Here is a 14788-nt window from a genome sequence, read left to right on the forward strand (position 1 = left end):
AACACAGAGACTGATTCCAAGGATGACCTGAATAAATCCTCTTGCTGTTTTGGGCTACATGCAAGTTCAGCTGTGTTGTTTGAGTAATACCTGCTTCATAAGCACTGAGATTTTTGTGCCTTTCTTTTCACAGTCTTTATCTTAAAATAAAAGGTGTGAGTTCAAGCACTCAATGAATCCAGTCTGAAGTTTTTTGAGCACCATAGCACCCACAAAATGTACACTACGTGCACAGACAAATTTTATATAAAAATAGATTGTGGATGGATGGGCATCTCGATAGGTTGGCGGGTTGCACCCATCACGGCCAGCAGTCCATAAAAGAAGGAAAGAGTAAGACTGCCTACTAAAACGAAGTGTTCCCCAAATACAATGGGTGGCAGCATCTCTCTAGAATGGCTCACATGTGGATACCTGCAAGACAGCACAGGAGCTGGTGTTTTGGTGAGGGTTAATGTTGGCATCCTTGGGTGCTGCTGGTTGTAGGTTTCCTTGATCTCAAGAGGTCCCGACTGATCCAAAGTGGTTCAGGGAGGCAAAATCATTGCAGCAGAAATACTTCAGGATCCAGCTTAAAAGAAGCTTCTCCACCTCACCCAGGGGAGTCAGAGTCAGGAGTGGAGACAGACAAAGTACGTCTGGACAGGAGCAGAGAAGAAAAAGAAAGAGAAAAGAAAGCTTTGTATTGTAGACTGTGATTTGTGGAAGATGCAGTCTTTATGAAGGTACCATTAATTTTGTGTTTGTGCAGGTGTAACTGAGGTTTTGGGCTTCTCTTACACCCACATCCCTCCCCATACGCAGGTGTTCTCTTCAATCTTTTATACATGGGATTATCTTAGCACTTTGCTTTATATATATATCATGTATACTTATCCCCTCTTATTTGTGTCTGTTGCAATGCAACACTTATTACGTAGCAGTCCTTGATAGAGAGGTAGAGGGCGTTGCTTTGTAGAGCTTAGATAGTGCTTTGTTCAGGGACTGCGTTTCATGTCTCTGCAACTCTTCATCCAAGTTCTCTTATTTAATATATGCTTTCCTACTCCAGTGTTTACTGTAGTGATTTTAGACATTTGGCATTAGTTCTTGGATTTTTGAAGTATTGTCTACTGGTTTAAGTTCATATTTAGATTTTCTCATTTTTAGTATATGCTAAAAGTATACAGTACATCCCCAAAATTAATTAATGTATTAAGCTGATGTATTTTCACAATTCGCGGGTGCTCTAGGAACGTAACACCCGCGAATTGTGAAAAACCTTGACTTTTGGGTGTGGTTAAAAATGCCTTTTAAATGCCTATTTTTATAGTTTAAACCCTAAATACAGTATGCCCCCAATGCACTTTAATTTCGTTGCAAACTCAGCTTAATACATTATTACATTACCTAAAAAATTACCTTATTACATTACCTAAAAACAGAATGTAAAGGTAAAACCGTCTACTGTAGAGTACTATGTCTCCCGCGGTGCTAGAATGTAAAATACCGATGTTACCGCTATACGTAATGTAATTCATGCAAGCGCGTTTTCTTTGGTATGTGCTGTTGTTTTCTTTGTTTTAAGTAAATACATAATAATTTAATTTAATTAAAATACAGTAAAATGTACGGGTACTCACCAATGATAAATGATATTGATGATGACGTAGCTGTGCAGTACAATACACAGGATTTAAAACTCCTCGGGTGGCGCCTCTTCTTCAGGCGCTTCAGGAGGAGTCGTATCTTTGGACGGGTCTTCTTCTGGTGGGGTTTCGTGCTGGCTTTTCTTTATAGGTTTCAGGAACATTGTGATGGGAAGTTGCTGCATTGTCTCCTGTAGCGAACTGCTGGTACAATTTCCATGCTTTATCACAAATGATGTTACCGTCCAAAGGGATGTTCTTCTTCCTGCAGTCGGTCATCCACAATGCCAAGGCAGATTCCATCCTGACGATATTTTTATTCCTTACGGTCATTACCTTTTTGGCACTATCACAGAAACTTACAGATACGGTACTCCAGATCGCTGCTTTGTTCTTCTGTATGTAGCGTGTGGTGCTTTCATTAATGCCATAGTGGCGCACTACTGCAGCATAACTTTTTAGTTCCTGGAACAAATCCAGTAGTTCAACCTTCTCCTGGAGTGTTTTAAACTTTTTCTGGTGCTTAGGCTCAGTGGCAGAAGCCTTAGAAGGTGCAGGACGATTTGGTGACATCTTGTGCATTTAAGAATAACAAAATGAATACAATAGTAAAATGGAAAGCACGAGGACACTCAGCTGGAGTCGCATCACAGGGCAGCAATCAATCAGCAGCAAGGAGAAATGAATAACGCTCTCAGATTGGCTACTTTCACCATCCCAAACGCATTTCCCACAGCGGTTGCTTCCTGTTCTCTCTACAGCACAGTATTGCCACGAAAAAAGGCATAAAAAATTGCGGAGGATATTTGCAGTTTCCGCTAACAATTAATAGTTAGGTTCTAAGGAAAAATATACAAATGACTGAATCCGCGAACCCTGAACAGCGACTTCGCGGGGGTCTACTGTATACAATTTAGTAAATGCTTTCTGTTCCTGAGATTATTGTTTTTTGACCTTTGGCATTGTTACTTGTTACTTGGATTCTTGGAATATTTTTTAGTGATTTTATTCCTGTTTGGATTTGTGGACTGATGGTATTTGTCTTCTATAGCTTATTGCTTTTTTGTGAATGCTTGGGTTTGCCTATTGGACTACAGAATTGAGTAAAATATTTCTACTTGCAGTAACATGTCTGTTTCATCATTGACTCACCATGTGCTCCACTGATTGGCTCTTGCCTGCTGAGAAGGTTAGAGTCAGGAGTCTATACAATCCAACCTCTCTGTCACACACCTGACATTTGGTCCCTTGCATTCTACACAAACATCCCCCTCAAGATTGGACCCTCAGCCTGTATAATTTCCACTCTGTTGTTATCTACGGCCATTAGATTATAAATTCATATTACGTAATATTGCGTAAACAGGAAACTTCAGATACTTAAAGGGTTAAGTTTTGTACTTGAATATATTTTATACTTTTTGTTGTTATAGTCACTTCATAACATGGTCTGCACTTAAAGAAATGTATTTTTATTATTTTGCAGCTGTCCAAATACTGTAATTTGTGTTTTATGAATATCAGTGCACAACTAAGACCCCAAAACCTGAGTCATCCACTTTTTAAATGTTGATTTGTTTGCCTAGCCTTTCTGTTTTATCAACATAGTGTTCATTTCAGCATTTAAAATTAATACACACTAAATGCATTTTACTGTACAGGTAAGCCAAACTAATATTTAGTTGTTGTTTTACCTTACAGTATAATGTTAGTAATGTTAGTAACACTATGATCCATGATAAAACTGGATGCTATATAATATGCTGTACCTAGAATGTATAATACAGCATGAAACTGACCTTTAATAAAACTTGCTAATACAATTATAAAATGCTGTTGTGAAAACTGTGCTATACTTAAGAACTGTATATCTCTTGTATTTACTGTCTCTTAAGTGTGAAATGTTTACTAATGCTATAACTGTTGTTACAAAGTGCTTTTCAAATAAATTATTTAGATTACAATACTACATTTTATATTTTTTTTCTATTTCATATTTACAGAACTCCTTTATGAATTTTCAAAAGTCATTTTTAATGTGGCAGAATATGATTGGGAATAGTTAACATTATCATCACTTTTTTTTTTTTAATTTTCAGCTCCAGACCAGATTCCCTTGATAGAAGATCTGGAACAGATATTCATGAAGTCCTGGAGAGATTCTCATGTGACGGAAATTAGACAGTATCAACAAGTCCATACTCAAGTTACTCCCCAGTCACTAAGTCAGATGCAGCCAGTCACTCAAGCTCAACTGCCCTGGCTAGCCAGACTAGCGGCTAGCTCTTGTAATGACAGTGTTCGAATTGTGGAATCTACATCCTCACTTGCTGAAGGGCTAGCGGAAACCTTTAAGAGCTTGATAGACAATAGACTGACTCAAACTAATTTTGTTGTAATAATCTGTGTGTCAAAACTGAGAGGCACTGAATCATGTGTGGTGGTCACTGGTGAGTATGCATTCTTACTCTCTTCTTTATAACTGACTTGTGTAAAACATTATTAGATTGAGAAGGCATAATTAGATTAAAATGTAACATACTGTAATAGTAAAGTTTTCCTGTAAACTGATTTCTGCAGAAAATATTAGACAATTTTAGAATAAACTGTGGTAATTATATATAGTAACAGGTAAGCCATGAGTCACTCTTCTGCTTAAAGTGAAGTTCAGTTTTGTGTGCATTGTTGCAATGTAATAAAATTTTTAAGAAAGGACAGCTGCTGAAAATAAGTAGATTGATAAATGATTTTTTTTTTTTTCAAAGTGGATACCACCGTGACCTGTGGGTTTAAATCCTGGCCCACTCATTTTATGTGTGGAGCTTGTGTGTTCTTCCTCTCTCTTGTGGTTTCCATGCATGATCCAAAGATAAGTGCATTAGGTGACTCTAAGTTATGCCCAGTGCTGCATAGAGAGGGTATAAATTAGGTACCAGCTGAAAAAATAATTCAGATCAGAAACTTATTTAGTTACAACTCTAACCAATCACAAAAATGAATAAAATAGAAAATGTAAAAAACAATAAAATGTAAATATTTAGAAAAGTGTAACTTGTGCACTTACTAAATGAATACATACAATAAAACTACATCAATAAATACGTCACAAGAAAAGAAAAAAATGGTGAAATTATATTCTAAGTGGTTCTTCAGAGAGATGTCATAGTAGAATCATTTTTGTTTTCAAAAGAACCATCTACATTTTATTTAGATCCATAACAGGCTTTAAAAACAACTATGATAGATAACAGATTTTTGAAATACCAGCATACTTCTGATTTAGAAAAAAGGACACTTTCTACAAATAATAACACAGGTTAATAAATTCAGGTTTTCTTGATCTGTTAGCATCCTGCTAGGGTTCTGTTGTGTCCACATATTAGGAACCTTTTCAAAGCCAAAAGAACCAATTTCATATTCAAAAAACCCTTCCAAGTATGAAACAGTTCTTAGTCAAGCAATGCAAATTCCATGTACAGGAGATATTTCTTCAAAATGGGTCTTTACCACAGTAAGTCAATTCATTTTTATAGTATAATATATGTCTTCTTCCAGCCAACAAGCACATCACTTCTTCAGAGCCTAAAATATTACATAAAGAAATACATATTGCAATAGTCTATTCAATGCTATTAATTGTAAAATAATATAAAATGACATTATTTTCATAAATAAAGTTACAAATCTTGGTAACAACTGCATTTGTGTGTTTTTTCAAGTAAAAAAAAAGATAAAAACAATGCAAAATAGTAACAAACAAAATAAATAGTAACAAACAAAATAAATAGCAACAAACAAAAAGTTTTTAAGGAGACAAAAGCCTATCTAACCTCAGTGACAATCTAGTTAACAGTTAAAATTATATACACAATGATGTTAGGACAACGATTTCCTAGAATGCCAAATAAACTAAAAAATAAACTAGTTATAATGTGTTCCTAGTATACACCAAAGAAATTCATGAACAAAAAAATGTGTAACGTATAAATAAAGATATTTGACTGACCTCAGTTTGCTTTGTGAAACCTGAAAACCATGAGGACTGATTTAGATCATTTATGTTAGGTAGAATGCCTGCAGTTGGAGTGACGGATGCATTTAACGTGGAGGTGGGATTACATCAGGGATCGTCTCTGAGCCCTTTCTTATTTGCAATGGTGATGGACAGGTTGACAGACGAGATTAGACAGGAGTCCCTGTGGACTATGATGTTTGCTGATGACATTCTGATCTGTAGCAAGAGTAGGAAGCAGGTTGAGGAGACCCTGGAGAGGTGGAAATGTGCTCTAGAGAGGAGAAGAATGAGTGGAATGGTGAGGTTGCAGGGAGTAGAGTTGGTGAAGGTGGATGAGATTAAATACTTGGGATCAACAGTACAGAGTAATGGGGATTGTGGAAGAGAGGTGATAAAGAGAGTGCAGGCAGGGTGGAATGGGTGGAGAAGAGTGTCAGGAGTGATTTGTGACAGACGGGTATCAGCAAGAGTGAAAGGGAAGGTCTACAGAACGGTAGTGAGACCAGCTATGCTATATGGGCTGGAGACGGTGGAACTGATCAGAAAGCAGGAGACAGAGCTGGAGGTGGCAGAGTTAAAGATGCTAAAATTTGCATTGGGTGTGACAAGGATGGATAGGATTAGAAATGAGTAGATTAGAGTGTCAGCTCAGGTTGGACGGTTAGGAGACAAAGTCAGAGAGGTGAGATTGCGTTTGTTTGGACATCTGCAGAGGAGATATGCTGGGTATATTGGGAAAAAGATGCTAAGGATAGAGCTGCCAGGTAAGAGGAAAAGAGGAACACATAAGTGAAGGTTTATAGATTTGGTGAGAGAGGACATGCAGGTGATGGGTGTAACAAAACAAGATGCAGAGGACAGAAAGATATGGAAGAAGATGATCCAATGTGGCAACCCCTAACGGAAAAAGCCGAAAGAAGAAGATAAATAAGATGTTAGGTAGAATGCCTAGTGGGGACTGGGCCGTCTCATGGCCTTGGAACTCCTGCAGATTTTGTGGGTTTTTTTTCCAGCCCTCTGGAGTTTTTTTTTTTGCTTTTTCTGTCCTCCCTGGCCATCAGACCTTACTTTTTTCTTTGTTAATTTGTATTGCCTAATTATTATGTTTTTTTCTTTTTTCTTTCTTCATCTTGTAAAAGCACGTTGAGCTACATCATGTTTATTTATTTATTTATTTATATATTTACCTACCTATTTATGTATTTAATTATTTAAAGAGCTTCTGTAAAAAGCCAGATTTCCCCTGGAGGACAAATAATGTTCTGTCTATCTGTCTGTCTGTCTGTCTATCTAGGGAACAGTACTATGAATAATCATACCACAAAACCAGATCATGTTTGTGTGATTTGCAGGCCTTCAGTAAAACACTTGTTAGTGTATGCTGATGAAACCTATGCAGACACTTAAAAAGTAAATTAAGCCCTGTATGAAAAGTTATCACTGATACAGTGAAATTGAAGTAACACGCATTTTTAATTTTTAACATTTCTTATTACCAAGCATCATGCAAAATAATGGGTTTAAATGTCTTGTATAGCAATGTGCCCTATTGCAATTTTTACCAGCTAGACATGGAAAATCATAGCAAAGATAGCAAGAAAATTGAATGCTTTACAAAAGCGCTACCTAAGAAAAATCCTGGGCATCACTTATTGTGATTATATCACAAATGAAGGAATCCTGCAACAAAGTGGCATGAAAAGACAGGAGGATGTCGTAATGGAACATCGCTTATGATTAGCAAGACATACAGTATTCTTCGCCTACCTGACCATCAACAGCACAGTATAGCAATGACATGGACACCAACAAAGGGGAAGAGAACACAGGGAAGCCCAGTATAGACATTACAAGAAGATCTGAAACTTATCAAGATCAAATGGGAAGATATGATGTGACACCTGTAGGGGCGTGGCAGCTACCCAACCCAACAAAGACAGACACAAGAGGCACACTTACAAAAGCTCACACTTTTTATTTTTCTTGGACTTTCTCACACAGCACCTTACATACTGCTCCAATCACCACAATAACTGAGCCCATTCTTTCTCTTTCTTCTTTATTCTATTCTTCACTCTCTTCCACCGCCTCTACTCCTCCCTTCGCAAGCTCTGTCCTCCACCTCACGACTCTGGCTTCCAGAATGGAGTGAAATGGCCCCTTTTATAGTTCACCCGGATGTGTGCCAGGTGCTTACTGACAATCTTCCTGCAGCACTTCCTGGTGTGGCGGAAGTGCTGCAGTCCAGGGCTCCGCGATCATCCAGGCTCCCCTCTGGCAGTGGCCACGGTCCCCAACAGGGTTGAGCTTCCAAGCTCCAGTCCCGTCGCCCCAATGTAAACCAGGGGGGCTGTCCTCTCGTTCTATCTTCCAGGCTTCCCGGCTGGGCAAGAGCCCAAGACGTCCGGCACAATGTATACAGATGCAGATGATTGACAAAAATGGAGAAAGCTTATTGCCCAAGTCTAGGTATAGCAATGGATGATCAGTTTAGTGATTTTACATAAGAAAAGTTATTAAAATAAGAATAGAACTTAAAATTATAAAGTCTAGTGAAAATCTTAAATGTAAAAACAAATATATATTATCAGTTAATAAGATGGTGCAGGAGAGTGACTCAGTCCTGCATGCAACCAGTCACATGGTTGAAGGAGTGGCTATGGGGCTTCCTGGGCTGTATCTGCAATTACTCATCACAATTAAGTAGCCAAATGATTTAAACGTAAGAAAGCAGGCAAGCCCAGTTGTCAGAATCTGCTTTCCTAGTGCCATTTATCATAGCTTTTACCATGACTTTTTACATCTCTCCTACAGAAGTCTGTAGCTTGTGACATTTGCTGGTTTTGTTTACATGTTCTGCTACATTTTTATGAGTATAGCCATACTGTAGGTGTAGGAACATATAAAATTATTACAGTACAGTTTATAAGTTTGCTGGATATGATAATGTCATCCATACTAAAGCCTGACTTACACTTCTCTTACCTGCTTGAACATGAAGGGAGACTCATTATTATGCATATTTAAATGTTAAAACCATGCAGAAGTAATTTAGAAGAAAGTTTTGAAATGACACACTGAGAGATCTACACATATTCAGTTAGCTTGCCCCTCACAGGTTTATCTACTCTGAAGTATTACTTTATGTGCAAGTTTGATTACATCCATTTTATATATCTCTAGTAGATTGGCAGCATTTTTGACAATTGTTATAATATGTTTACAGAAAATATTGTGATTGGGCCAGTGTGTGTTTGTGTGTCAGTCGAGATGGCAGTCCACTGACCAATAGGTTAACTCTTTTATTAGCTTTGCAATTTGCAAAAAGCTTACTGTTTATGTGCAAAATCAGTCCAGCAGATTTTGCTGTACAAGGACAGAATATTTATATTGTAAGTATAGATAGGAGTAAATGGGGAAGCATAGTATTAGGGTTAAATTACAGCTTATGGAGGGAAAGTCCAAAATACGTTTTTAATTTAGAAGATTAGACTATACTTATTTCTTTGATGTCTTTTTTGGATGCATACTTAACTCTGTGTCTTGTAGTATTTGCTTTCCATTATCTCACACAGAAATAACTTCTATATGTTAGAATCCACAGCACAATTCTACAGTAGTTTGATGGACCTACTCCTACTAAAGATTTAAACAATTTAAAAGCTCAACACAATAAAAACAAACATAATATGTTATGTACTTAAAATAAAATAAAAAGTTTTGTCACTACCCTATCCCTGCTTTAAACCTGCTTTATCCTGAGCAGGGCCATGGGGAGCCAAACCAGGCAAGCACAGGGTGCAAGGCAGGAACAATTCGTGGACAGTGCACCCTAGAGTAAAATCTATGGTAGTATATCTTAAAACATACAGGCTTCTAGAATTTTACAGTGCTGTGTCGAGATTATAGCAGATTGGGAGATTTATTTGTGACTTACTGTGTTTACATACTTACACTCACCTAAAGGATTATTAGGAACACCATACTAATACGGTGTTTGACCCCCTTTCGCCTTCAGAACTGCCTTAATTCTACGTGCCATTGATTCAATAAGGTGCTGAAAGCATTCTTTAGAAATGTTGGCCCATATTGATAGGATAGCATCTTGCAGTTGATGGAGATTTGTGGGATGCACATCCAGGGCACGAAGCTCCCGTTCCACCACATCCCAAAGATGCTCTATTGGGTTGAGATCTGGTGACTGTGGGGGTCATTTTAGTACAGTGAACTCATTGTCATGTTCAAGAAACCAATTTGAAATGATTCGAGCTTTGTGACATGGTGCATTATCCTGCTGGAAGTAGCCATCAGAGGATGGGTACATGGTGGTCATGAAGGGATGGACATGGTCAGAAACAATGCTCAGGTAGCCCGTGGCATTTAAACGATGCCCAATTGGCACTAAGGGGCCTAAAGTGTGCCAAGAAAACATCCCCCACACCATTACACCACCAGCACCACCAGCCTGCACAGTGGTAACAAGGCATGATGGATCCATGTTGTCATTCTGTTTACGCCAAATTCTGACTCTACCATTTGAATGTCTCAACAGAAATCGAGACTCATCAGACCAGGCAACATTTTTCCAGTCTTCAACTGTCCAATTTTGGTGAGCTCGTGCAAATTGTGGCCTCTTTTTCCTATTTGTAGTGGAGATGAGTGGTACCTGGTGGGGTCTTCTGCTGTTGTAGCCCATCCGCCTCAAGGTTGTGCGTGTTGTGGCTTCACAAATGCTTTGCTGCATACCTTGGTTGTAACGAGTGGTTATTTCAGTCAAAGTTGCTCTTCTATCAGCTTGAATCAGTCGGCCCATTCTCCTCTGACCTCTAGCATCAACAAGGCATTTTCGCCCACAGGACTGCCGCATACTGGATGTTTTTCCCTTTTCGCACCATTCTTTGTAAACCCTAGAAATGGATGTGCGTGAAAATCCCAGTAACTGAGCAGATTGTGAAATACTCAGACCGGCCCATCTGGCACCAACAACCATGCCACGTTCAAAATTGCTTAAATCACCTTTCTTTCCGATTATGACATTCATGTTTGGAGTTCAGGAGATTGTCTTGACCAGGACCACACCCCTAAATGCATTGAAGCAACTGCCATGTGATTGGTTGATTAGATAATTGCATTAATGAGAAATTGAACAGGTGTTCCTAATAATCCTTTAGGTGAGTGTATATCTCAAAACAAAGAAACAGGCATTGCTTCAAATGTGGTTAAGTCATGTTCTGGAATGCAAAAGAGATGTCAATAGAAAATTGACAATATATCAATAGAAAAAATGTTTCTCCACAGCATTAATGATGATTCAGATTTTTCTTTTCTTTTTTTTTTTTTTAAGGAAAACACCATGCACGAGCATTGTCAGAAAGTATGTGCACCCCGACAGAAAGCTTCATGAAGATTAGTTCTGAGTTGGCATCTGGTAAACTGGGATCTTTAGGAGCCTTTTTCAGTTCACTGTGTCCAGGTGAGAATGCTTTGATTCATCTCCACAATATAGTCTAAAAAAATGATGCCATCCCTTTCTCATTATCTTTCCTTTGCTCCTTGAAATAAGTGTACAAGTTCAATGGCAGATTATAATAGTTGGTATGTAAAACACATGCACTGCTGTGACGACAACAAACAAAGCAAGGGGAATGTGCAAAAGTGCTTTTATTAAAAACAGTCAAAACCAAAACAGTGTTCAAAACAGTTCAATAAATAATCTATAAAAACAGGGTGAACTGTGGATGTTAAAGTCCAATAAATAAATCCTTTAACCCCGAGGTTAAAATACTGGCTGAAAGCAGTCCCTTCTCCAGCTGGCAGCTCCCCTGTTTCTCCCTTCTGGGCCCTGCACCAGGGGAGTCACCCTACCTGCAGCTGACCTTCTCCTTCTGCTGGTCTGGTAGCCTTTCGATCCTTGGCTCCACAGGGCTCTCTCCAGACCAACACTCGGGTACAACAGTGACAAGGGTGCTAATGATGGAGCTTCAACCGGCTAAGCCTCCGACTCCTGCTGCCTTCTGTGGCAAGCTGTCCCCGATCATGGTCACTCCTGCTCCTCAGAAGGAGTGACCCAATTCATCTGCCCCCAGTTGCCCGCCAAACATCCCCCTAGGGCTCGCTTCACAACTGCCTGCAACTACCAGCGAGCTTGCTCTTCCTGCTCACTCATTCACTCACACCCACGCCAGCTCTTAGCCTCCAGCTTCGCTTCTTCCTCCTCTAACCTCCGTTCTCTTTTTTCCAACATTTCTCCTCTCCTCCGTACTCGCGCTCCTACTATATATAATGGGGACATGGCATAGGTGCGGAGATTAGCAGATCCTGGCATCAATTACAGATACAGATGATTGCTCACCTGTGCACTTAAGTGAGTAGACGCCCACACTACATCGCGTCCGAGAACTGCTCCGGCCACACTACCACTATTTAAAAACTGGCCTTTTCTTCTAAGCCATGGACCCGCTATATCACAACTGCTTTTCACACCATTTTTTGCTCATATGTCCCAAAGACAGACAAGGCAGATAACTTAGCAGCTCTAATTTGATCTGTCATGTGTGGATGTCATTGTGTGAGTGTGTCCCGTGACAGACTAGACTGGCACCCTGCCCTGGGTTGGTCCCAACTAAGGCAATAAACTTTGGCTCCCGTGACCCTAAGATTGGATTAACTGGGTTTAGTAAATGGATATATGGAATTTTTTAATTTGAAATCCACAAAGCATGTCCATTTATTTTTCAGAAGGTGATCTGGATACATTACTTGATAAATTTCAGCTAGAGCGAAATTGTTTTCCTAACTTATCAGAAACTCCCGACTCTCCCAAAGATCCTGAAAAATTCTCAGAGCAATGTTCAGGTACAGTAAGAAAATTAGTTAAATATGTGCTGCTGCATATCATATTATACTGAAAAAACATAAGCAATGTTTTCTCTAAAAATGTGTATAACTGTAACTTGTTATGAACATAACTTTTCCAGATTTTCAAGTTGAATGGCATCAGGTTCGCCCTATCCAGTTGGCTGTAGCTCGGAAACTCCTTTCCCATGTGTGTGCCATTGCTGACTCTAGTACACAAAACTTGGATTTAGGTTCTTTTGAAAAAGTGGAATTCTTAATTTTTGTGCCTCCCTCAGATGTGACCTTCCAGCAAATTGTGTTACACCTTTGGAGCTCAGGTAAGCAATTCTTTCCTTTATTATGCATTTATAAAAACATATCATGGTACTGGGTTTTTATATATGGATATTAGCACAGTATGCTGGACTGAAAATGTGAACTTTTTAATGCATAACCTTATTTTTAATTTGGTAATAAATGTTTTGACATTGGCAGGAATTTTATTGGAACTGGGCCTAGAAACCAACCACATATCAAGGGAAGGTGCTGAGCAATATGTGGTGAAGCTTGACTCGGATGCCCAGGACAAAATTGATTGTTTTGTTAAGAAGTCAAAATTAAGTCCATATACGCTCTTTATACTTGTCCACGATCATGCACACTGGGATCTTAGTAGGCAAGTTACCATTCAGTTTTATAGTTTTCTCTGAAATTTTAGTTAGTTTTTTTGTTGTCTAAAGATTCTACTAGCCATAATATAAAATATTTTTCTGCCAAAGTTATGTTGACTGATTAATTCTGCCCATGTCACTACATATTTCTAGTTGTAATTTGTGCATAGTAAAGTTGACATTTGTAGAAACTGGAAATTTTTCATGTAATTTTAGATCTCAGACAAATTGTGAACACATCAGATGATTATTTCTTTTGGCTCAGTGCTTAATCAACTATAATTTCAGTGTGTGCTTGTGACTTTCTGTATAATGGCTCCTGGTCTAGGTTCAAGCCTTTGTGACTCTCAGTCAAATTAAGTGTGGTTAGAAAATGAATGGATGGGATGCTACCCTAGCATGAGTTATGATGTTAGATTTCCATACTGATGATTTACAGAGATAGTAAAAACGGATACAGTATCATAAACAAATTCATTCATTTGTCTTTGTTTGCATTTAAATATGGTGTAGTTTTCAAAATTTTATTAGATTCATATTTATTTTTGCCAAAGCAAATTGATTCTTATCTGCAACTGCAAAAAAAAAAAGAGAATTATCATAGGCAGCTCCTGGGTTTGTCTTAAGCATCGAAACCATTGGTCCTTCCTCTGTTATGCTACATTTTTGCTAAACACTACCTTCTTTGATGTAAAAGGGGTATCTTGCTGCCCCTCTCCAACTACACAGCACTTTTCATGAATTACTGTTCACTTGATTTAATACCATGTTTATGAATGATGCATCCTCAGCATGTGTTATGAAAAATTAAATAAACTGGTAAGTCCATTCCAGATATCAGTGGAATGTTAAAATTAACAAATTATGTTTTATTAACAGTAGCACTTAATGATCACTGTGAGTTCAAACCTCTCACAAATGCAACTCATGATATGTCTACAAAAATGGACATTCTGCTCTGCCCTTTCTTGTATACAATAGTTCCTCTGTATTAAAAGACCAGCTCAGTCTGTCACTGTACCCAAGTACTTGTAGCAATACTTCCATCCATCCCTCCACTATCCAATCCGCTATATCCTAACTACAGGGTCACGGGGGTCTGCTGGAGCCAATCCCAGCCAACACAGGGCGCAAGTTCGGAAACAAACCCCGGGCAGGGCACCAGCCCACCGCAGTGTAGCAATACACCATCTCCAAATTCCACTCCCTGAATAGTGACTTGCTATGCAGTGGGGTGAAATTCAACAGCCAGTTAAGTTGTTTTGCTGATGTTAAGTTGCAGGCAATTCTTTCTCAATCAATCAACATTTATTAATATAGCACATAATCATACAAAAAAATGTAGCTCAAAGTGCTTTACAAAACGAATAGAAAAATAGAAGACACAATAAAAAATAAACATAAGTCAACATTAATTAACATAGAATAAGTAAGGTTCGATGGCCAGGGTGGACAGAAAAACAAAAAAAAAAACTCCAAAAGCTGGAGAAAAAAATAAAATCTGTAGGGGTTCCAGACCACGAGACCGCCCAGTCCCCTCTGGGCAATCTACCTAACATAAGTCAAACAGTCCTCTTTGTATTTAGGGTTTTCATGGAAGGACCTGATGATGATGGTCACGTAGACTTCTGGCTTTC

At 38.6% G+C, this 14788-nt stretch overlaps 1 protein-coding gene across 2 annotated transcripts in view; it reads left to right on the plus strand.

The window, feature by feature from the left end:
* The window catches only part of greb1 (growth regulating estrogen receptor binding 1), a 184012-nt gene that overhangs the window by 114503 nt on the left and 54721 nt on the right, over positions 1-14788 (plus strand). For both annotated transcript variants that reach the window (XM_039748922.1, XM_039748923.1), the window contains 5 exons: positions 3728-4078; positions 10988-11116; positions 12382-12498; positions 12621-12818; positions 12976-13156. In XM_039748922.1, the coding sequence (XP_039604856.1) occupies positions 3728-4078; positions 10988-11116; positions 12382-12498; positions 12621-12818; positions 12976-13156 (976 nt within the window). The remainder of the gene's footprint in view (positions 1-3727; positions 4079-10987; positions 11117-12381; positions 12499-12620; positions 12819-12975; positions 13157-14788) is intronic.

Source organism: Polypterus senegalus, chromosome 3, assembly GCF_016835505.1.
Source record: "Polypterus senegalus isolate Bchr_013 chromosome 3, ASM1683550v1, whole genome shotgun sequence".
Lineage (NCBI taxonomy): Eukaryota > Metazoa > Chordata > Cladistia > Polypteriformes > Polypteridae > Polypterus > Polypterus senegalus.